This window comes from Cucumis melo, chromosome 12 (assembly GCF_025177605.1).
Source record: "Cucumis melo cultivar AY chromosome 12, USDA_Cmelo_AY_1.0, whole genome shotgun sequence".
NCBI classification, from domain to species: Eukaryota; Viridiplantae; Streptophyta; class Magnoliopsida; order Cucurbitales; family Cucurbitaceae; genus Cucumis; species Cucumis melo.
The window spans coordinates 8,350,866-8,373,669 of NC_066868.1; the positions used below are offsets into that span (position 1 = coordinate 8,350,866).

A 22,804-nucleotide genomic window follows, 5' to 3' on the forward strand; every position below is an offset into this window, starting at 1 on the left:
GATCGCGTTTGAAATATAAAATTAATTCTAAGGAAAGATGTGGGAGCCTGGGCGAGTCCCTCCTTATGACAGAATAATGGAGACAACAAACAGAGGAATTATATTAAATACATTGATAATTTCAAAAATAATAAGTTCAATATTGGAAAATTAATCTTTTAAACATGAATTAAATTGTGTCAGATCTCATAAAACCCCAGATTAACCAAACTTGGATGTTTTCCGGGTTCTAATTTCTATTGAAAACTGAAAATCCTAGAAATAATCCAAAGGTATTTGCGCTTCTACCAAAAAAAGGAAGGGAGAGAATAAATGTGAAATGAATGATTCCATTCATTAAATTCGGGTCCGAATAAATCAAATAATGCAACGTAAAGACGTCCAAAATGACGAGCTGTGAAATACTCAACTGCCTTTGTAGGAGGAAAGATAGATTATCGAATTGACTTTTTAGGATGTTAATGAAATTGTAGAGTGAGATTAGATTAAAACAAGGTTTGATGGTCACAATTAATTTAGTAAAAAAGCATATGAGTTGAAATTCCCGACACCATGATCTATTATCTGCTGAGAAACTCTCAGAAACAGAGGCGAACAACCTAGACGGTGTTATCTTGGGATATACATGTAATAATATTACTTGAAAAAAGAAGCATTTGTATAACGAAACTTATTATAATAAATAATAACACAACGGTAAGAATTCATTACAATTAAGTTCTCAGAAATTGTGAGTTCTCTACCAGGACATAATAATTAAGAACACTGGAACAAGAATTTCGAGAAGTGTCACTGAATTCACTATTTTAGTTCATCTTTTTATAATATTAGTTCTGACCTATGACTTCTATTCAATGAGAAAAACATACTAACAAAGATAGCACAATTGTTAAACTTGGGGAGAAAGAGGAAAATTAATAAAAATTTCGATCAAGGCAAACATACGTTTGAAAGCTCTGAACAGTTTATCTTTTTATAATATTAGTTCTGACCTATGACTTCTATTCAATGAGAAAAACATACTAACAAAGATAGCATAATTGTTAAATTTGGGGAGAATGAGGAAAATTAATTAAAATTTCGATCAAGGCAAACATACGTTTGAAAGCTCTGAACAGTTTATCTTTTTATAATATTAGTTCTGACCTATGACTTCTATTCAATGAGAAAAACATACTAACAAAGATAGCATAATTGTTAAATTTGAGGAGAATGAGGAAAATTAATTAAAATTTCGATCAAGGCAAACATACGTTTGAAAGCTCTGAACAATCAATCAACAATTCATGCATATCCAGTAAACAATGCAGCAAGTCAACCATCCTTGTTTTCCAAGACAGTAAATTGGTTCCCTGACTCACATTAATGGTAACATATTCAGAAACATCTGATCAAAACCATCCTTATACACACATCAATGATAATCTGAGTATGATTAAACTCGGTGTTAACGGCACTAAAACCCAACTCAACCTTTATATTTTAATAAACTACCACAACTCAAGATCCTAGGAAGGAAATACACTTATCAAAGTCAAAAGGAGGGAGGTAACATAGTTCATTCAGTACAATTAAGCCAGTACTGTTTGCTGAATCAAATCAAAAATAAATTTGGTATTTGGTATCGTTAGTCAGATATGACAATATTACTCCAAAAACGCTCTTGCGAAACGCCACAAGACACCTAAATCCCCCACGAATCTTTAACAATTGAAGTCCACAACCTGAGTCAAAAATATTACGATAGAGAAACACATTGGAGTAGAATTTGCTAACTGAACAGCCAAAGAGAAGGAACCACAAACCCGGCTCTTGATCCTCAATTCCGCCAATCTAATCAACTTATGAACCATGAGGCAAAAATAGTTTTACCTTCACACCACGAGAGATGCTACTCCCATCAGATGACCAATAGATGGTAGACGGTGTCTAACAGAACAAATAAAATTCTATCATCGAAGGGACACCATCGTTATTTAGAAAGAAATGGTTCATATAGAAATCAAGGAAATGCCTACCCTTGGTATAAAAAAGTGACTTCTTATCAAATAGCAAAGTTCGATGACAAAAAATAGCAAATTTTGTGTTATCTTACTGACAATAAATGGATTCATTGTCAGTAAAATAACACAAGAATCTCATCCTGAACCCTTCTGCCACTGTAGATATAATTGTTTCAAATGGTCTTGAGAGATGGGAGAGAAAAATATATGAGAAAAATATACCAGATTAGCTTGGCGGTCTCCTCTCAGCATTCCCCAGTTACTTTGAACCTGTTGTGTTCCTATTTGTCACCATGAGGAAACTATACTAATTCACATCTCACTATATGAACCTAAACAATGAGAACGATCATGGATCAAAAATTCATTATTTTAGAAGAAAACTTAGATCGGCTTCAAGAGTGGCGCAATTTTGGTGATGGATAACGGATAGCTTCTCATCTAATATTAAAACGAAGAGAAGACCATACCATCTATACTTGGAATGGAAAATTATGCGTGAATCTTGCACTCTTTAAGCATAAAACCCAATGAGACAGGGCGGCAGCACATGACATAGCCACACAACAACTAAGCATCAACTTAAGATTAAAATTTCTGGCTCATTTAAAGACCTGGAGAATATGGGAAAATGTTGAAGCCCCTACAATAAGGAGTCAATTAAAAGAAAATTAAGATGAGCATAACAAATATATGGTTCCTTTAAAATAAGTTTCTCAAATAAACAAACTCCCCTTCACAAAGAAATTTCCAATACTTGAGCTACCCATTGTAATCCATAAAGTAGGTAATTCCACAAACAGGTACGCGTCTTTCATAGGATTTCCAAACCTCAGAGAGAGAACGCCCATAGATCTCCATACCTCGGAGAGAGAGAAAACGCCGATACATCAGAGGAAATACCATATTTCAAAATAGAAAAAGGAAACGAAAGGGAATCCTTATGCCACAAAGTATCTGCACTTCGATTTACACAATACGGCGGCATCCACCGTCACCCCATCCATCCATCGAAAATTAATCTCTGATTGATCGTCTTAGAGAGCCAGAACCTTAAACACAACCCATAACAAAACAGCACTAGACGAATCATATAGGAACCACCAACACGCGATCATAACACATCAAGAATCAGTCAAAAAAGTCGTAAAAACTCACAGCAATACGATCAATTGTAACAGAGTTCCAGCCCCATGCCGAGATTCTCTCTGTAGATTTAAGAACTATTTCATGAACGGTTCTGAGAGATGGGAGAGAAAAAGTACCAGATCAGTTTGGTGGCCGCCTCTCAGCATTCCAGTTACTTGAAACTGTTTCATTCCTATTGGTCACCATTTGACAACTATAATTCATATCCCGATAATATGAATTTAAACAATAACAATGATCATGGATCAAAAATTGATTGTCAAGTTAAAAGAACCTTTAAATCAGCTTCATGGATGGCCGCGGTTTTGGTGAAAGGACTACAGATACCTCCTGATCTAATATTAAAACGAAGAGAATACTACACCAATTATGCGTGACTCCGGCACCCTTTAAGCACACAACCAATGGTAAAAGGCAGCATAGGGAATAGAACTTCAAAATGCTTGTTTAAAAAGTTGGAGATAATTGAAGATAATGGGAAAAAGGATGAAGTCCCCTACAATAAGGAGTCAATTAACAGAGAATTAAGATGTGCACAAAAATATCTGGTTAAACTTTAAGTAGGTTTCTCAAAATAAACAACTCCCTCCATAAAGAATTTCAGATGCTCTGAAGAACGCGTTGTCATCCACAGGGTAGCTAATTCCACAAACAAACAGGTTATGGACATCAAAACATTGAGCGTTCGTTAAGCAGACCAAAGATTACAAGGCCTACATTCTCCAAAGGATTTCCAAACCTCGGAGAGAGAAAACACCCATACATCAGAGAAAATACCTTGATTTCAAAAACTAGTAACCCATTTCATATTTCTATGAATACATAAATCTCCAAGAAATAAAAAGGAAAGAGAACGGGATCCTTATGTCAGAAAGTGTTTGCACTGTGGTTTGACACTTCGATATCCACCGTTACCACAGACATAACCACGTTCCACATCCATCGAAAATTAATCCACATAACGTCTAAAAACACGCGCTTCCATCCATCTTAATCATCAAACGAACCCTAAAATCAAAAAAAAACTAAAACAAGACGTTCTACAAATCGAATCCAACAACAAAATAATGTAAGATAAATCTTAAAAAAACCAACACGCGATCATAATTCATCAAGATTCAAAGAAGCCGTAAAAACTCACAGCGATACGTAATCAATTGTAATAGAGTTCCAGCCCCATGCCGTCATGAATCTCGTAATCCTTAAGAGTGATATGATCCTTATAGATGTTATACCACTTCTGGATCCTGATTTTCTCAGCCCGGGTTCCGGTCTGAGCGGCTACAAGCTTCTTCAAGTCTCCGATCGTATCGTCCTCGTTGCACTTCACACGTACCTTCTTTCCTAGACGATCGTTGAGCACGACCTCGATCATCTTCGCCCCCAATCGGAAATTATGAACCCCAGCTGAGAGAGAGATTTTGTGGATGTGAAGAGATTTGAAGGCAATCGATGCTATTTATATAATAGAGGAGGAGGGGGAGAAGAAGGCGGTGGTGGTTTTTGTTACGTGTTGATCACGGTTTACGCGTTTTGTGGGATCCACCGGAACGTCTTTCTCTCGAACGTTCGTGTTATGAATTATCTACCGCCCGCGTTTGGTATCATCTTGATTTTGGATCCGAGGCTGACTTTATATCGGATTTTGTTTAATAATCTTTTTTCTTTCTCCTTTTTTTTGTGGGAAAGATTCCAAAATTTTGTAATATTTTCGTCTTTTAGTATGATATATTATAGATGTAGATATTTGTAATCTATCTAAGTTATAATTTTCATGTACCTCTCATTTAAAACATTTATCTTATTAAATTCCATAATGTAACATATGATATATCCTATAAATAAGAAGTGTGATACTTTGTAAGACACACTATAATTGAGTTTAATTGTCTTTTCTATTTTTCTTTTATGTTCTTCTTATTTAGTTTCTTGGTTCTTTATTTTATAATACGTTATCAATACGACACTCTACAATTTCATCATTTGCAAAAGGTACATTATAATATTAGTTAGTAAGTATTTTTTTTTTTTTGTATTTGTGAATATTGCATGAAACAATTCATGTATACATCATGTATAGTTTAAATGTTTGAAAATGTAATATTTTATACCTATTGCATGTTGTAATTTTACATATTATGTTTGCATGGTTATTGTTTGTTAAAAAATATTTTTAGTTCATGATAAGATTATGGTTTAGTTCATCTTAATTTCTTTATGATTCATGTGATTGTTTATGTTTGATTCTTATTTCATTTATTTTAAGATTTATGTATAGTTTATAGATTCTTTATGATTTGTGTTTATAATTTAGTTGTTTACTTTATATCGGTATAAGTTTTGTAATTGTTTTTATGATCTAAATGTTTTTATCAATTTACCTAAGTATGTTGTTTTAACATATTATGTATAAGTATATTGTAAAATTAACATTTTTGGTGTGTATTATCGTTAATTTTCTCTAATATGTATATGTAATTTTTATTTATAGTTTTAATTATTGTACATTAACGTGCATGTTTTGAATTATTATATATGGGCTCCATTGATTTTTGTATCATGTGCATAGTATGATATTTATTTAAGTTGTATTAAAATGCATGTTTGACATATTTATTAAATTTCTAATGTAAGTTAGTTTCTTTGTTCTTTGTTATAGTTTTACCATGTTAAATCTTACCAAATTAGAATTTCTAGCTTTTAATATCAATGGCGATAATTATTTATCATGGATGCTTGATGTTGAAATTCATTTGGATGTCATGAATCTTAGAGAAACGATTAAAGAAGAAAACACAACTTCAAGTCAAGAAAAGGCTAAAGCCATGATTTTCCTTCGACATCATCTTCATGAGGGACTAAAGATTGAATATCTTACAATAAAAGATGTCTATGAACTATGGCAAAGTTAAAAAAAAAAAAAAAAAAAAAAAAAGGATATGATCACAAAAAAGGTGTGATTCTTCCTAAAGCTCAATTTGATTGGATGCACTTAAGGTTGCAAGATTTTAAATTAGTAAGTGATATAATTTCACATTATTTAAAATTTGTTCAAAATTATTGTTATACGGATAAAAAGTTACCGATGAAGTTATGTTAGAGAAAAACTTTTCAACATTTTATGTCTCGAATATGCTCCTAATATCGAGAAAGAGATTTTAAAAAGTATTTTGAACCCATATCATGTCTTCTTGTGGCTGAACAAAATAATCAGTTATTAATGAAAAACCATTAATCTCGACCAACTGGACCAACACCATTTCCTGAAGCGAATGTTGTATTTTTAAATAATATTAATGGTCGAGGTCGTGGTCGTAGTCGTGGCCGAAGTCATGACCGTGGTAGAGAAAGAAGTAATTATAGTTTACGTGGTAATAATCATTTAGATTTTAAGAAAATCACAAATGATGATCGTAGAAGGAAGACTCCACAAAATAAGAAAATCAATGCTTCCGTTGTGGTATGAATGGTCATTGGACTTGTACTTGTCGTACATCCAAGCACTTAGTCGACCTCTATCAAGCCTCATTGAAGAAAAAAAAGAAGAATGTGGAAGTAAACTTTGTCTATCAAGATGATGTATTTGACCCTTCCAACATGAATTTAAATATGTTTATTATTTGGCATGATCGATTGGGTCATCCCAGGTCAATAATGACGAGAGAAATTATTAAAAATTCTCATGGACATCCACTAAAAAAACAAAAGATTCTTCAATCCAATGAATTATCATGTATTACTTGCTATCAAGGAAAATTAATTGTTAGGTCATCACCAGCAAGTGGGAGTTGAGTCACCTACATTTTTTGAACAAATTTATTGTGACATATGTGGACCCATCAATCCAGCAAGTGGATCATTTAGATACTTCATGGTTTTAATTGACGCATCAAGTAGATGGTCACATGTGTGTTTATTATCAAGTTGAAATCTTGCATTTGCCAAGATTACTTGCTCAAATAATCAAATTAAGAGCATAATTTCCTGATTATACAATAAAAAATATTCGACTTGATAATGCTGACGAATTTACATCCCAAGCATTTAATAATTATTGCATGTCAATTGGGATAAATATTGAACATCTTGTAGCTCATATTCATACATAAAATAGTTTGGCAAAATCATTTATCAAGCGTTTACAATTGATTGCCAGACCATTACTTATGAGAGCAAAACTTTTATTATCTATATAGAGTCATTCTATTCTGCATACAGTGTCACTTATAGGCATAAGATCGACATATTACCATAAGTATTTTCCAACACAATTAGCTTATGGTTAGGAACCAAATATTTTGCATTTGCAAATTTCTTTTGTGCAGTAATGTTCCAATTTCCCCACCACAACGTACTAAAATTGGACCTCAAAGAAGTTAGGAATATATGTCAGATTTGAATCCCCATCAATTATTAGATATCTTGAACCCTTGATGGGGGATGTATTTAATGCACGATTCACTAATTGTCATTTTAATGAGACAAGTTTTCCAACATTAGGGGGAGGAATTAAAAAGTTGAAAAATAAAATTGTCTGGAATTTATCGTTATTGTTTCATTTAGATCCTCGTACAAAGCATTGTGAACTAAAATTTGAAAAGATAATTCATTTACAAAGGGTAGCAAATCAAATGCTAGATGCATTTACATATACTAAGGAATTGACCAAGTCATATATTCCAGCTGCAACTGCTCCATCTAGAATTGAAATCCCAACTTAATAAGTTGATACAATTAACGAATTAGCATTGTTTCAAAAGCGCGGTAGACCAATAGGTTCAAAGGATAAAAATTCTCAAAAAAGAAAAATGATCAATACTTGAAATGATTTAATTGACAATAGAAACATTCAAGAAAAAGTCCTAGAGACGACTAATGGTAAAAATGTTGAAGAGACTCGACTATATGAAGATAACAATAAGATATCGATAAATTATACCATGACAGGAAAGAGATGAAATAGAACTGATGTAGTTGTGGATAACATTTTTTAGTATAATGTTGCACATAATATCATTCATAAAAATGAGGATTATGAATCTAAATCTGTTGACGAATGTCGTAATAGAAAGGATTGGCCCAAGTGAAAAGAAGCCATCAAAGTAGAATTGAACTCACTCACGAAACGTGAAGTTTTTGGACTTGTAGTTCATACACCTAAAGGTGTAAAACTTGTGGGATTTAAATGGGTATTTGTGCGTAAACGAAATAAAAATAATGAGGTCACTATATATAAAGCACGACTTGTTGCACAAGGATTTTCTCAAAGATCAGACATTGATTATGAGGAAACATATTCTCCTGTGGTGAATGCTATTATATTAAGATATCTAATTAGTCTGACTATATGTGAAAATCTTGATATGCATTTTATGAATGTAGTTACAGCATACTTGTATGGATCTTTGGAAAATGAAATCTATATGAAAATTCCTGAAGGATTTAAGATACCTGAATCATATAATTCAAACTCTAGAGAATTATGTTCAATCAAATTACAAAGATCATTGTACGGATTGAAACAATCAGGACGAATGTGATACAATCACTTAAGTGAATATTTATCGAAAGAAGATTATCAAAATAATCCAATTTGTCCATGTGTTTTTATTAAGAAACCACAGTCAGGATTTGCGATTATAGCTGTATATTAGAGGGTATGCATGATGGGGCCATGGGCAGCTGCATGTATAATATTGAAGAAAGAGTCATTGACCCATGCATGAAGAGGACAGAACATCAATTCTTCTCCATTTCAAATACCTCTCAATTCTTCTCCTCTCAATTCTTCTCCTCCCATTCTTATCCTCAATCAAAATTCATTCTCTCGATGCTTTTTTTCCTCTCTCACAAAAATTCTCATCCATCAAATTATCTCTTCATTCTCCACCATTTTCATCATTATTTATATTTTTGGGATTTCATTCTTCTCCTCCCAACAAATCGAGGGTATAAAATTTATTTGTTAACTAAATTCATTTTTTTCCTAATTTATATATATAAATTTTGACTATATTATTATATTATATTATGAGATTGTGGTTGTTGGAAAAAAATAACTAACGTGTATATTTTCTTATAAATAAATTCATTTAATATATATAAAAAAGAAAGTGTCATTTTAGATTGACAACAACAAAAAATCAATTGGAAAAAAAATAGCAGAACCATCCTTCAAATTTGTAAGTTTTTTTAATTAACTTAAGTAATTGTATTATGATATGTATATTATGTTTAGGTTTAATTTATATTATTAGCATTTTATTAACATTAAGTATGATTGATATATTATGATATGTATATTATGCTTGTATTATGATATGTATATTATGTTTGTTATTTGTCATATCATAGTCACCTTATAGAGATTTAAATATTCACTAGAACAAATATAGGCTTTAATGTCGCTTGGGAAAAATGAAAAAAGACCATTGGTGTCGGTTTTGAAAAAGCGGATCTTTAATGTCGGTTTTCCACCGACATTAAAGACAAAGCTTTAATGTCGGTTTTAAAACGACATTAAAGGTCCGCCATTTTGAGAACCGACATTAAAGGTCCATTTAAATTTTAATTTTTAATATTTTTATTTTGTGAAAAAATAGACACTTTAATGTCGGTTTTCCACCGACATTAAAGGTCCATTTAATTTTTTTTTAATAATTTTTTTCGTGAATTCTCTCTCTTACTTTACCTTTTCGACCTAGCTATTCGATTCCAAATCTCGACCCTCGTCTTCTCCGAACTTCCTTCATTTCTCTCCTTCATTTCTTCTCCGATCGACGCCACAAGTTTAATCGACGCCGCCATTTTATCGCCGCCACCATTTCTATCGCCTCCACCATTTCTATCGCCGCCACCATTCCGATCGATTGTTGTTCTGTTCGCCCACCCTTGGAATCAAATTCGGCCGCATTTCTCTCCTTCTAAAGAAATTCGTCTGGTCGTCCCCGTTCACAGCAATCGTGTTCACAGCAACCGCGTTCACATCAACCAGCAACAAGGTTCGCCCACCCTTGGAATCAAATTCGTCCGCGTTCACAAAATACATCTTCTCACGGTAAAATTTCCATCTTCTTTCATTTGGGGTTTTTAGCATGTTTTTTGATTTCGATTTAGATTATGGATTCTTAGACAAGGGAAAGTTGTCAAGGCATATAGAATACGAGTAATTTTCTGTTCATGCATATACCGCGGTCACACATCAATTCTGCTGCAAAACCCAAAAAATTGGAACATAATTGTATTGATGCTTTGATTAATTTCACTGTCTTCTAGTTTTATTAACTTAACACATCAGGTATATACAACATAGAGTTGAAGTCGGTCGCTATATACAAATCCTAGGAATGATGGATTGTTATGAAAATAAAGGGAAAAAAATAATAATAGAATCTGTTGGAATGGCTAGATTAGAAACTAGGAAGAGAGTCTAAATTTTGTCTGGTTGCATTGGAAGATTTGTGTTGCGGGCTTTATTGGGAGGATCGAGAAATTTGATTAAGGGAATTTGGAGCCCTGAAGTTGCAAAAATCTCATCTTTCCGGCAGCCCATTTTTGGTTATTGGGAAAAGAAATGTGAAGGATGATGGTGTTGTGTGGGTTTTGTTTGCTTTGATTCCAACTTTTGTTTGCTTAGACAAGGGAAAGTTGTCATCTTTCCGGCAGCCCATTTGTTTGCTTAGACAAGGGAAAGTTCTCAAGGCATATAGAATATGAGTAGTTTTCTGTTCATGCATATACCGCGGTCACACATCAATTCTGCTGCAAAACCCAAAAAATTGGAACATAATTGTATTGATGCTTTGATTAATTTCACTGTCTTCTAGTTTTATTAACTTAACACATCAGGTATATACAACATAGAGTTGAAGTCAGTCGCTATATACAAATCCTAGGAATGATGGATTGTTATGAAAAGAAAGGGAAAAAAATAATAGAATCTGTTGGAATGGCTAGATTAGAAACTAGGAAGAGAGTCTAAATTTTGTCTGGTTGCATTGGAAGATTTGTGTGGGTTTTGTTTGCTTTGATTCCAACTTTTATGGAGTTCTGCATTTGATTTTCAATTACAATTAATCATGGGTGGTTTAATGGAATTTGCTGTTGATGTTAAGTTCTTAAATTCAGTAGTCTGGATATAATAATTAGTGAACAAAAGCTTTAGATCATTCTGATGATGTTGGTCTTGTCTATAGGAGAAATTTTAGGCTAAATTTCTCACACTGCTTTAGGGATAGATGAATTTTTATGTTTGATTTGTTGAAAGTTTTTCTTTTTGAATGGTAATTTACATTTACACTTTCTAGCATGACTGGTCTTTAATACTTTTGAATATTTGATCAAGGTTTGAATGATTCCATGGTTTCATTCTTGCTTGAAAGAGTAGGTTTAAATTACATCTTGCATGTTAGGTTGTGGTTTGAATTGATCACTATTTTAGTTCGACAGTGGTAGAGATTATTGATGCAGGAACATAATGTCATAGTCTTAATTTGATATTGATGAAATATTTTCTCTAAAACTTCTCTTAGTTAATAACTTTCATATTCGATCACCTTTATTTACTTTCTTAGTTTAGTTTAAGTATCATCACAAGTCGGTCCTGTAAATAAAATTCAAAGATATAGTTTAGTTTTAGTTTTGAGTAGTTTTTTGGTTATTTGATTGTGGTGTTTGCATATATCATGTTTTATTATTATTTTGAATGGCCTTAAATCCCTATATTCAAAGATAGATTAAGACAATTACTATATTATTAGACTGCAAGCACTCAATTATTCATGGTAGTGATTTGATTTGATTATTTATTTGGTTTTATATAATTTTGTAAATTGTTTCTTTAAAATATATATATTTGTTTTTTTGATGTTGTGTAATGTAAAGTACATAGATCTGCACAATTGAGTTGCTTTCATGAACCATCTATGATTGAATTTCTTTGTGTAAGGAATGTGACAAAGAGTTGTATATATATATATATATATATATATATATATGAAAATGGCAAAACTTTCTTTTTCTTTTTAAATTGTTATCTTTCTGGGCTTTTATTATTCACCAATGATATTAATTTTTTTTTTCCTATTATATGTTTAGGAGTACAAACAAACCAAAAACTTAAAATTATCAAGTAATTTACAAAGTTGATTTTTAACGATGTTGTAAGTGATGATAAATATGTCTTTCAAAGTTTATTCTTTAGTTGTCATTTCAATTCTCTATTGACCGTTTCTTAAAATAATTTCCAAGTTTGAATATTAATATGGAACTTTTCAAATTCCAAATATATCTATTGACCGTTTCTTTAGTTGTATGAACTTTATGAATTTGGACGAATCTCCAATGATATAAACCGTACTATTTGATGGATGATTTCATAAGTAGAGAGGATAGGTATGGATAGGGAATAGAAAGAGGAAAGAAGAATAGAAATAAAAAAGAAAAGGTCATTGTCACATTTGAAACCATGTATTTATATAGAATGATAAAGAATTTAAAAAAGTGGGAAGTGAAGAGAAGATACTGAGAAGGGAAGGGGGTGAAGAGATATGGGGAGCCATTTTAGTTGTTCTTCATTTTCTTGCAAAATATGAGATGAGAATATTAAAGTTTTAACTTTTGAGCTTAATATTATAAACAATATGTGTGAGATGAGTTATGCTCATCATTTTATTAACGATTTTAGTTTAAGTGTAATTGAAATCCTAACTTTGACACTTCCCTTATTTATTTTTCATTCTTTTATTCTCTATGATATATTTAGTTCAAAGAACAAATTATATAAAAATCATTGATCATTCATGTTGGATTTGCAACATAAAACCACAAGAATAGTTATTAGTTTAGTTAACTTTAAAGAGTGATTAAAAAAATGATAAAAATGATTTTAATCATTTTTAGAATCATTCTCGAACATGCCTTATTAGAGTACTTAATATTATGTTTTATTTACTTATGTGATATTTTAGCCATCTTATCGTAACTAGTAATTGTTGTTGATTTTATGACTATTTAGTTGTTCTTCATTTTCTTGCAAAATATGAGATGAGAATATTAAAGTTTTAACTTTTGAGCTTAATATTATAAACAATATGTGTGAGATGAGTTATGCTCATCATTTTACTAACAATTTTAGTTTAAGTGTAATTGAAATCCTAACTTTGACACTTCCCTTATTTATTTTTCATTCTTTTATTCTCTATGATATATTTAGTTCAAAGAACAAATTATATAAAAATCATTGATCATTCATGTTGGATTCGCAACATAAAACCACAACAATAGTTATTAGTTTAGTTAACTTTAAAGAGTGATTAAAAAAATGATAAAAATGATTTTAATCATTTTTAGAATCATTCTCGAACATGCCTTATTAGAGTACTTAATATTATGTTTTATTTACTTATGTGATCTTTTAGCCATTGTATCGTAACTAGTAATTGTTGTTGATTTTATGACTATTTAGTTGTTTTTCATTTTCTTGCAAAATATGAGATGGGAATATTAAAGTTTTAACTTTTGAGCTTAATATTATTGTAGTTTCTTTTCGGTTTATATAGAACTTGTTAGTTTTTGGAATGTGGGTTCAGTTTAAGTTTACTTAATTTCGTTGTTAAAGTTCTAGTAGACGTGGTTACGGGAGAAAATTTGACTATACCCAATCCAGTGAAGGGAAAGATAGAGACTTTAAATCAAGCATTGGGTAACATTATAGAATGGCCTCGTCGGCTTGTTTCTACGATCAATGACAAACAAGTGTGTATCTTTTTTTTACTATTTAAGTTTTGATTTTATTTGTATATGTATTTTGAATTTAGAACCTTGGTTGTGATAGGAGCATTCAACTAGGAAGGATGTCGTATACCCTTCAAATTATACTGACGTTAACGGGATTATTAAGCTTTTAAATAGACATGCCATGAACAACATGGAGGATGTAGACATGATTCGCATCCCAATGAACGAGCTAATATTTGGAAGTGACAAATTTGTTTATTTAGCTCGTGAAGATTTGTTGCATTACTGCGGCATGGTTGAAATCGGCTATATGTGTATACTAGCGTATATTACGTAAGTAGACAACTTATACTCATCTTTATCTCCAATACCACTTTTGTAGTTAGTTTGTTGATATTTTAACTATGGTTGCTTTTACTTAGATGTCTTTGGGATAAATGTGACTGTGCAAAGAATTTTTTTGTCATTGACCAATCAAAAATATCGTCACATATCAAAGATCGTGATCTTCGATCCAGAAATTTAGCCAACCAGCTAGAAGCAGTTAACTTGGAACAGAAAGTGCTAATTCCATATAATACCGGGTAAATAAAGAAGAGAAACACATTAATATATTTCCATTGAGCTTAAATGTGTACTCACATTGAAGATGTTGTTTATTGTAGTTTTCATTGGATGTTGCATGTTATCGATCTTCGTGAAAATTGCGTTTATGTTTTGGACTCTCTTCGGAGTAAAGTCAATGAAGACATTCATGGAATCATAAATGTGTAAGTGTATTTACTTTATTACTTCTTATTTAACTTTCTTGTCTTCTAATGTTTAAAAATATTTAGAGGGTTGAAGACATGGCAAGCGAAACACGATCTACAACGCTATCGATCAACTCCAAAATGGAGACCTGTAAAGGTAATTTGCATTTACAGGTTATTACTTTTTATGAAACATAAGATTAATTTGTATTCAATTGATATACATGCAGTGCCCTCGTCAATTGGATTCTGTAGGGTGCGGGTACTACGTGCAAAAGTACATACATGAGATAGTGCATAATTCTAGTACTTCTATTACTAACCTTGTAAGTTTCTACTTTAACTTTTTACATATTACAATTTGTGATCCAAACTCATACTTTCCATATCTTTCTCTTTGTGTGTAGTTCAATACCAAAAATGCATATAGCCAAGAGGAGATTGATGAGATTCGAACTGAATGGGCAGCTTTTGTTAGCAGATTTGTGTAAGTAGTTGCTTTTTGTAGTTAGGTTAGTAGTTGATTTTTGTAGTTAGGTTAGTAGTTGATTTTTGTAGTTAGGTTAGTAGTTGGTCGAGTTAAGTTTTTGTAGGGGACGGCAGTCCTATAGTTTTTTGAAGGGCAGGTGGTCCCGTACTAATTGTTGTTTGTTAGATAGTTTGTACCTATACTTTAGTTAGTGAAGGAACCTTCTATTGTGTTTATAAATCACGATCTTATATATTATCTTTAATGGCGTTAGTGTGCTTGTATTTTAGTGTTGGATCTTATGCATTGTAGGTGTTTACTATTGGTTTGCCATGGATGGTAGGATGTGTTGTTTGATATGTGTGATTATGTATATATTGGAGGATTTGGAGTAGTTGGACTTATAGTGTTGAATATAGTTGTGTTTATAATATGTAAGTGTTGGATGATGTGTATTTGTTGTAGTTCTATATGGAAGTGTGGAAAAGTGTGCTTGTATTTTAGTGTTGGATCTTATGCATTTTAGGTGTTTACTATTGGTTTGCCATGGATGGTAGGATGTGTTGTTTGATATGTGTGATTATGTATATATTGGAGGATTTGGAGTAGTTGGACTTATAGTGTTGAATATAGTTGTGTTTATAATATGTAAGTGTTGGATGATGTGTATTTGTTGTAGTTCTATATGGAAGTGTGGAAAAGTGTGCTTGTATTTTAGTGTTGGATCTTATGCATTTTAGGTGTTTACTATTGGTTTGCCATGGATGGTAGGATGTGTTGTTTGATATGTGTGATTATGTATATATTGGAGGATTTGGAGTAGTTGGACTTATAGTGTTGAATATAGTTGTGTTTATAATATGTAAGTGTTGGATGATGTGTATTTGTTGTAGTTCTATATGGAAGTGTGGAAAAGTGTGCTTGTATTTTAGTGTTGGATCTTATGCATTTTAGGTGTTTACTATTGGTTTGCCATGGATGGTAGGATGTGTTGTTTGATATGTGTGATTATGTATATATTGGAGGATTTGGAGTAGTTGGACTTATAGTGTTGAATATAGTTGTGTTTATAATATGTAAGTGTTGGATGATGTGTATTTGTTGTAGTTCTATATGGAAGTGTGGAAAAGTGTGCTTGTATTTTAGTGTTGGATCTTATGCATTGTAGGTGTTTACTATTGGTTTGCCATGGATGGTAGGATGTGTTGTTTGATATGTGTGATTATATATAAGTGTATATATTGGAGGATTTGGAGTAGTTGGACTTATAGTATTGAATATAGTTGTGTTTATTGATATGTGACTATATGTAAGTGTTGGAAGTGTATGCTGGAATTTTAGGTATTATTGTGTGCATTGCAGGTGAATTAGGTATTATTGTGTGCATTGAGTAGTAGGCATTATAGCTAGTGTGCAAGCAATTTTTTTATTTTTTACAATATACGATGACGAACATTTCCGGACGTAGTTCGACTCAAATAATATCGGTTTTGCCGTCATAAAAACTATTATAAATACGACATGAAATGAATCTTTAAAAACGACATTAAATGTGTCTTTAATGTCGGTTTAAAAAACGACATAAAATGTGTCTTTAATGTCGGTGGAAAAACGACATTAAATGTGTCTTTAATGTCGGTGGAAAAACGACATTAAAGATGTGCACTAAGCAACATTAATGTCGGTTTAAAAACGACATTAAAGACATCTTTAATGTCGGTTATAAACCGACATTAAAGACAGCTTTAATGTCGGTTATAAACCGACATTAAAGATGAACCGACATTAAAGACCTTCAATAACACCTTAAAAGATATCGGTTTATAACCGACATCAAAGGTCTTTAATGTCGGTTATAAACCGACATTAAAGCCCAACCGACATTAAAGGCCTTTAATAACGCTTACAAAGATGTCGGTCGTCAAGTGACATTAAAGGCCTTTAATGTCGGTTTTAAACCGACATTAAAGGCCAAATTTCTTGTAGTGATTATGTTCGATATTTTTCACTTTTTTATATATTTTGACTTTTGTTTCATTTAGGTCATTAAACATTTACAAATTGTTAATTTTTTTTGTTTATGGGAGCTACTTATTAATTAGTTTGGAGATCCAAACGAGAGCTACTTATTAATTAGTTAGTCCCTAACACAAGTTCATGGTGATCTGTAACAATATGCAACAACAATGTCACAAACAATTCTAACACTCGAGGTTGCAAGGTTCTAGTCCAAATCTTGCTCGACTATTTTTCGATTGATATGCATTTACCAATTTGATTGATTGATCGTAACTTTAAGACACTAATATATTCTCTTTTCGAATGTGTACTCTCGAATGACCTTCTTCGATAGTACTCTATGAACTTGGAGCTTGCTTTGAAAAACATCCAAAAAGATGTCTTTTAATTTTTATTCTAAGAAAGTTTGGTGGTTTGATGATTAATGTTCTTCATATTGCTTGTAAAAGAGTAGATGGAATTAATATTGCTTGTTGAACTAATATTTCATTTTTAAATTGTTACCTATGTGGTTGTACATGGTAAAGCATACCAATCTTAGAACACTTAGTTGAATGGAGGGTACATGCCACACCTATCGAAGGTCATGTCATACTATCATCTGTATTTTGGGCATTTGGTCCGTGTATAGAAGCCTTTAGTAGATGTAGGCCACTTATTCAAATCGATGGCACTCACTTGTATGATAAGTATCGAGGAAATTTATTGATTGCTACATCTATTGATTTGAATTGTCATCTTCTACCATTAGCATTTGCCGTTGTGGAAGAGGAGTCTGCAGATTCATGGGGATGGTTTTTATGACATCTAAAACAAATTGTGACCCACGATGAGGTATGCTTGGTTTTCGATCGACATGTTGGCATTATATCGGCGGTGAACAATCTAGAGAATGGATGGACAAGACTGAATTGTCATCATAGACTCTGTTTATGTCATGTTGTCAGTAATTTCTACAAGAGGTATAAATTCACACCATTGAAGAATTACGCTTATCATGTCGGGTGTCAATTTCAGATCCGAAAGTTTGATAAAGCCATTCAAGATCTAATGAGAATAAACAGCAGTTGCATGAGTTTTTTTATGACATTCCTATAGAGAAGTGGACTTAAGCACATGACGGAGGATTTTGGTATGAGTGGACGACGATGAATCTATCAGAGTGCATGAACGGAGTTCTCAAAGGAGTTCAAATGTTACCGATAAATGCTCTAGCTCAATTTACATTCTTCAAATGTGTGAGTTACTTTGAAAGAAGGAGAGAGGAAATAAGAGCTGCATTGGAACATCGAGATAAATACATCAGGTATGAATTTTTCAACTCCATAGTTAATAGATTTTATGGTGTGCATGTTATACTAATTTTGTCAATTTTCCAGTACGTACTTGAAAAAATATTAAAATGAGCTGCAAGATCCAGTAAGCATGAAGTACAATCATATGATTGATCTGAAGACATATTTCATGTAAAAACTAGACGTCACGACTTAAATTTTAAAAGAGGAAATATCTAAATATTAAGGCTAAGTGTGTCAGAGCGGTACGTAACAAGTGACAAGCCTTTGGTATTCCATGCTTACATTTTATGACAATTTGTTCACGGTTTAACATGAAGTATAAAGACTTTATTGAGGACTATTATAAAATATCAACTTATGATGAATGCTATGCTCCTCAGTTTCAACCTGTACGCATGAAAATTATTGGATCACACCCACAAGTATGTCTGTCTTACATCCAGATCCATCATTGTTGAGAAAACCAGGTAGACCAAAGAGTTCACGTTATCACAACGAGATGGATTGGACAGAACAAAGTGTTCAACAACGATGCTCATTCTGTGCTCAAGTTGATCATAATCGACGGAGGTGTACTTTGTTATGGAGACGAACACTTGATAGTTAGAGATTTTTGTGTACTCAAGATTTTGTTGTTGTAAATGTTCAAATATTAGAATGTTTATTACTGTGATTGTAAATAATTTATATTTAAATAAAACTGACTTCTACTTTTTCTTTCTTATGTTCTTAATGCTACAAGTAAATTATTTTTGTGTAGATAATGACATTAAACCCAAGACCAATCGATTTAGACGTTTTATATGATCAGAACATTCACCGATCAGAAACTGTATGGGATGATCGTAATACGCCCGAGATAAATTGTAGACTACATGAGGCAGTTGTCTATCGTACTATCCCACTACATCGCAACATACTTCTACTGCTATGTGCTTCAGAATTCTATGGGATTATCACTGCACTTGTTGAGAGATGGAGACTAGAGACACATACATTTCACATGTCGGTTGGAGAGTGTACAGTTACATTGCAGGATGTGAAAGTTTTAGTGAGATTACTTATTGATGGTTAGCCTGTTATCGATCAGAGGCATAATGATTGGTTGCATGTTTGCCAAGAGTTACTCGGTGTGACCCCACCTCCTGAACAAATTAGGGGTTCGAGATTGAATTTAACATGGTTGAGGGTAGAGTTTCCTGGATTAGCTGACGATGTTGACGAGGAAACTATCACACGTTATGCACGAGCATATATTTTTACAGTTGATGGTGGAAGTATGTTCACAGATAAATCAACTCGTTATGTGCACCTAATGTTCCTACCATTCTTAGCTAATCTGCACTACACAAGGCAATATTCTTGGGGTGGAACCTGTTTGGCATGACTATATAGACAGTTATGCAAAGCATCCAAACAAGGTATTCGTGAAATTGCAGGACCACTAATACTGTTACAAATATGGGCTAGGAACGATTCCCAATAGTTGCTCCACAACTCATACATAACAATGCTCATCAATTACACAGTCGAGCTTACGATTCGAGGTATGCTATTTCAATTTAATTTATATTAACAACAACTTTTTATACGTAGTTCATTTAAAATCTAAAATATTAGTTGAACAATATAGTTGAAGAAATCAATTTTGTGTGACCAGATCAACTACACATGTAGTCTGTCAGTATAGGTACATGTTTGATCTTCTCCAACCTAATCGGGTACGTCGTGCTGAACTTGAATTTTAAGTTCTATATTTTTTTTTAATATTATTTGTTTCATACAATATGTTGTTTTTTAGATTACCTGGGAGCCATACAAAGCTGTCATAGATAGCTTACTACATTTATGTACAAACGGTCACGACATATGGCGGACTATTAGTCCTCTCATATGTTTCTACATTGGTGAGTGACATCATCCTGATAGAGTACTTAGATAGTTTGGTATTCAACAAGCTGTTTCACGTGGCTATAATACTGAACCATTGTTGCATGACATTGACCTGAGGACTGCTGATTGTTGAGATAGAGTTGCTCATTTAGTGATGCGATGACTAAATCGCAGAAGGTTTACTGCTATGGGACCTCCAATCGAGCAATTTGATATGGATGTAACTCAAGAATACATCCATTAGTACAAAAACATTACCAGGCTCTATATCACCCAACTCGGAGCTGCTATCGGTCATCTGGTATACATTTAAATATTGTATAGTTGTTTTCAATGCAAAGTTATTTTCAATGCTTTTTAATTTCTTTTCATATTTTACAGAAATCGAACAATAGTAGACTTCAAAATGTTGCAGATGATCCACAAAAAGTCCTAAATATATGTAACGATAACGAGTAGTACATGGAGAACATTCACTATATGTACGATGTCCCTATTGTACCTAATCCACTTCAGAGGAGACATGCTTTAGTGCAAGAGCCCGATCAATTGGAAGAAGTTGACCAACACGTGGAATAAGTGCCTCCCGTGACACAGACACAAAGCGAGCATGATTATGTTAGTCTAGTAATGATGATGCCAGCATTTGAAACGACATATTATGATTCATGAGTCGGTCAATCGTCGGACTTTGAAACAAGATATTACAATTCAGAGGCAGGTCCATCACCATCAAACTTTGGGCAATAATACTATGATTTAGGAAGCGATCAATCGTCTTCATACATGCATGGTCATGGGCGTGATCGTGGAGAACATAAAGAATATTTGTACTACGAAATGCCTGCAACCGTACCCGAACAATTAGATGAGCAACAACCAGAAGAGAATCAGGGAAAATACAACAACAAAGAGTTCAGAGTTGACGACGACAACAAGCTAGAAATCATCGACGTCCAGGTTGTGAAACACATTGATTTTTTTTCTTTGAATGAAAATTGTTAAATTATAGTATTAGACATTTTGTTTCATATTTAATTATTTTCAAATCAAAAGCACTTACTACAAATTTATGACTTTCAATTAATGCAAAATTAATGAACTACAACGATAAATATCCATAAATTAGAAAATTAATAACATAAACATAAATTGAAAATTTTTAAAAAAATTGAACGAAATTTCATGAATATAAAAATAAAAATAACATATCTTTACTTAAAACTCTTTCCTCACATTTTAACTAAGTCACAATTTAATTAAATCGCATTCTAATTAAATTAAAGAATTAAACAAAATTTAAGAAAGTATATCACATTTTAATTTAAGTAAAAAAATTAAACTAGAAAGATTATATTAAAAGAATTTAGATGAAAGAAAAGAATTTAATTCAGAAAATAAAAAGATCCAAAAAGGAATGGTCAACACTATTGTCAGGTAAATCAATACTATAGAATTTAATTAAAATAAATCAAAAGTTAAAAACAATTAAAAAATAAAAAATATTTATAGATTTAAATTACAGAATTTAATTAAAAAATTAAACTGCAAAAAAAGAAAATTAGACCACATTCTAACTAAATTAAAATAAATCAAACTAATAATTTAATTAAGATAAGTCCAAAGTTAAAATAGAAAACAAAAGGGAATATTATTGATTTAAATTAAATAATTTAATTAAGAAAATAAAAAAGTTAAAAAAATAAAAGAGAATATTTATTGATTTAAATTAAATAACTTAATTAAGAAAGTAAAAAAAAAAAAAATAAAGGAAGGGAATAGGTCGAGCCAGAGAGAAAAAAAGGAATATATATATGAGAGAAAGATAAAAATATCAAATCAATCATATTTTGATAAATAATTTAAAAATTATCTCAATTTGGTAAATAACTTTTGTAAATAACATTATTTATATAATTTCACCGATTTAAAGTAGATAACATAATCGATTTTGCACAAATTTGTAGACTATCATATCCAAGGAAATGATGAAACTCAAACTAAAGATCACATCTCAAGACTGATGCTGACCCTAACATTGCATGAAAGGGGGACAGCTATGCCTTAGTCCTTGAAAAAGAGGTCTAGTCAACCTTGATCCTAGATGCCCCAAGTTAGAATTTTCCTATATCTACATACAACAACTTCGGAAAACTGACGGACAATGTTGCTACCAAAAGCAAACATCAATAATAAAAATGTTGTGTTTGAAAACTCAAAACCCAAATACAACCTAAACCAAACTCCAATGACATCGATTGTTATTTTTCAAAAATGTAGAAATAATAACTGGTTTCTACTTATTCTATTAGATTATCAACGGTTTACCTGGCTAATTAATTGAACTTATAATCGAGTAATAGCACATTTTTAGTACCACCTCTCCTTCATGGGAAGTCATTTATTAAATTGAATACACTAAAAAATTTCGAGTACTGTAGCAGTACATAATTCTTTCCTTTAGAACTAGACATTGTATTATTT

At 32.0% G+C, this 22,804-nt stretch overlaps 2 protein-coding genes across 39 annotated transcripts in view; one reads left to right on the plus strand and one right to left on the minus strand.

The window, feature by feature from the left end:
• LOC103500957 (ubiquitin-like protein 5) overlaps positions 1-4,606 on the minus strand; it is an 84,011-nt gene extending 79,405 nt beyond the window's left edge. For 4 of the 38 annotated variants that reach the window (XM_051079830.1, XM_051079829.1, XM_051079828.1 and 1 more), the window contains exon 1: positions 4,294-4,606. In XM_051079830.1, the coding sequence (XP_050935787.1) occupies positions 4,306-4,527 (222 nt within the window). In that variant the 5' untranslated portion in view covers positions 4,528-4,606 and the 3' untranslated portion in view covers positions 4,294-4,305. Of the gene's footprint in view, positions 1-1,447 lie in introns of those variants that run through there. The other 34 variants (XM_051079827.1, XM_051079818.1, XM_051079826.1 and 31 more) reach the window with 34 other exon arrangements.
• Positions 4,607-13,866: 9,260 nt separating this feature from the next.
• LOC127144206 (uncharacterized) lies at positions 13,867-15,231 on the plus strand. The gene is made up of 7 exons (XM_051079831.1): positions 13,867-13,907; positions 13,987-14,222; positions 14,312-14,473; positions 14,555-14,659; positions 14,726-14,798; positions 14,872-14,967; positions 15,049-15,231. Exons 2-7 carry the CDS (start codon positions 14,071-14,073, stop codon positions 15,130-15,132), a joined length of 672 nt encoding a protein of 223 aa, XP_050935788.1. The 5' UTR covers positions 13,867-13,907; positions 13,987-14,070; the 3' UTR covers positions 15,133-15,231.
• The last annotated feature ends 7,573 nt before the right edge of the window (positions 15,232-22,804 follow it).

What these genes read in the sequence shown, in the direction of transcription:
- LOC127144206 (XM_051079831.1), top strand. Translation starts at nt 14,071, where the DNA reads ATGAACAACATGGAGGATGTAGACATGATTCGCATCCCAATGAACGAG. An exon ending in ATTCATGGAATCATAAATGT is followed by an intron (nt 14,660 to 14,725) that starts GTAAGTGTATTT and finishes AAAAATATTTAG; the next exon opens with AGGGTTGAAGACATGGCAAG. An exon ending in CAAAATGGAGACCTGTAAAG is followed by an intron (nt 14,799 to 14,871) that starts GTAATTTGCATT and finishes ATATACATGCAG; the next exon opens with TGCCCTCGTCAATTGGATTC.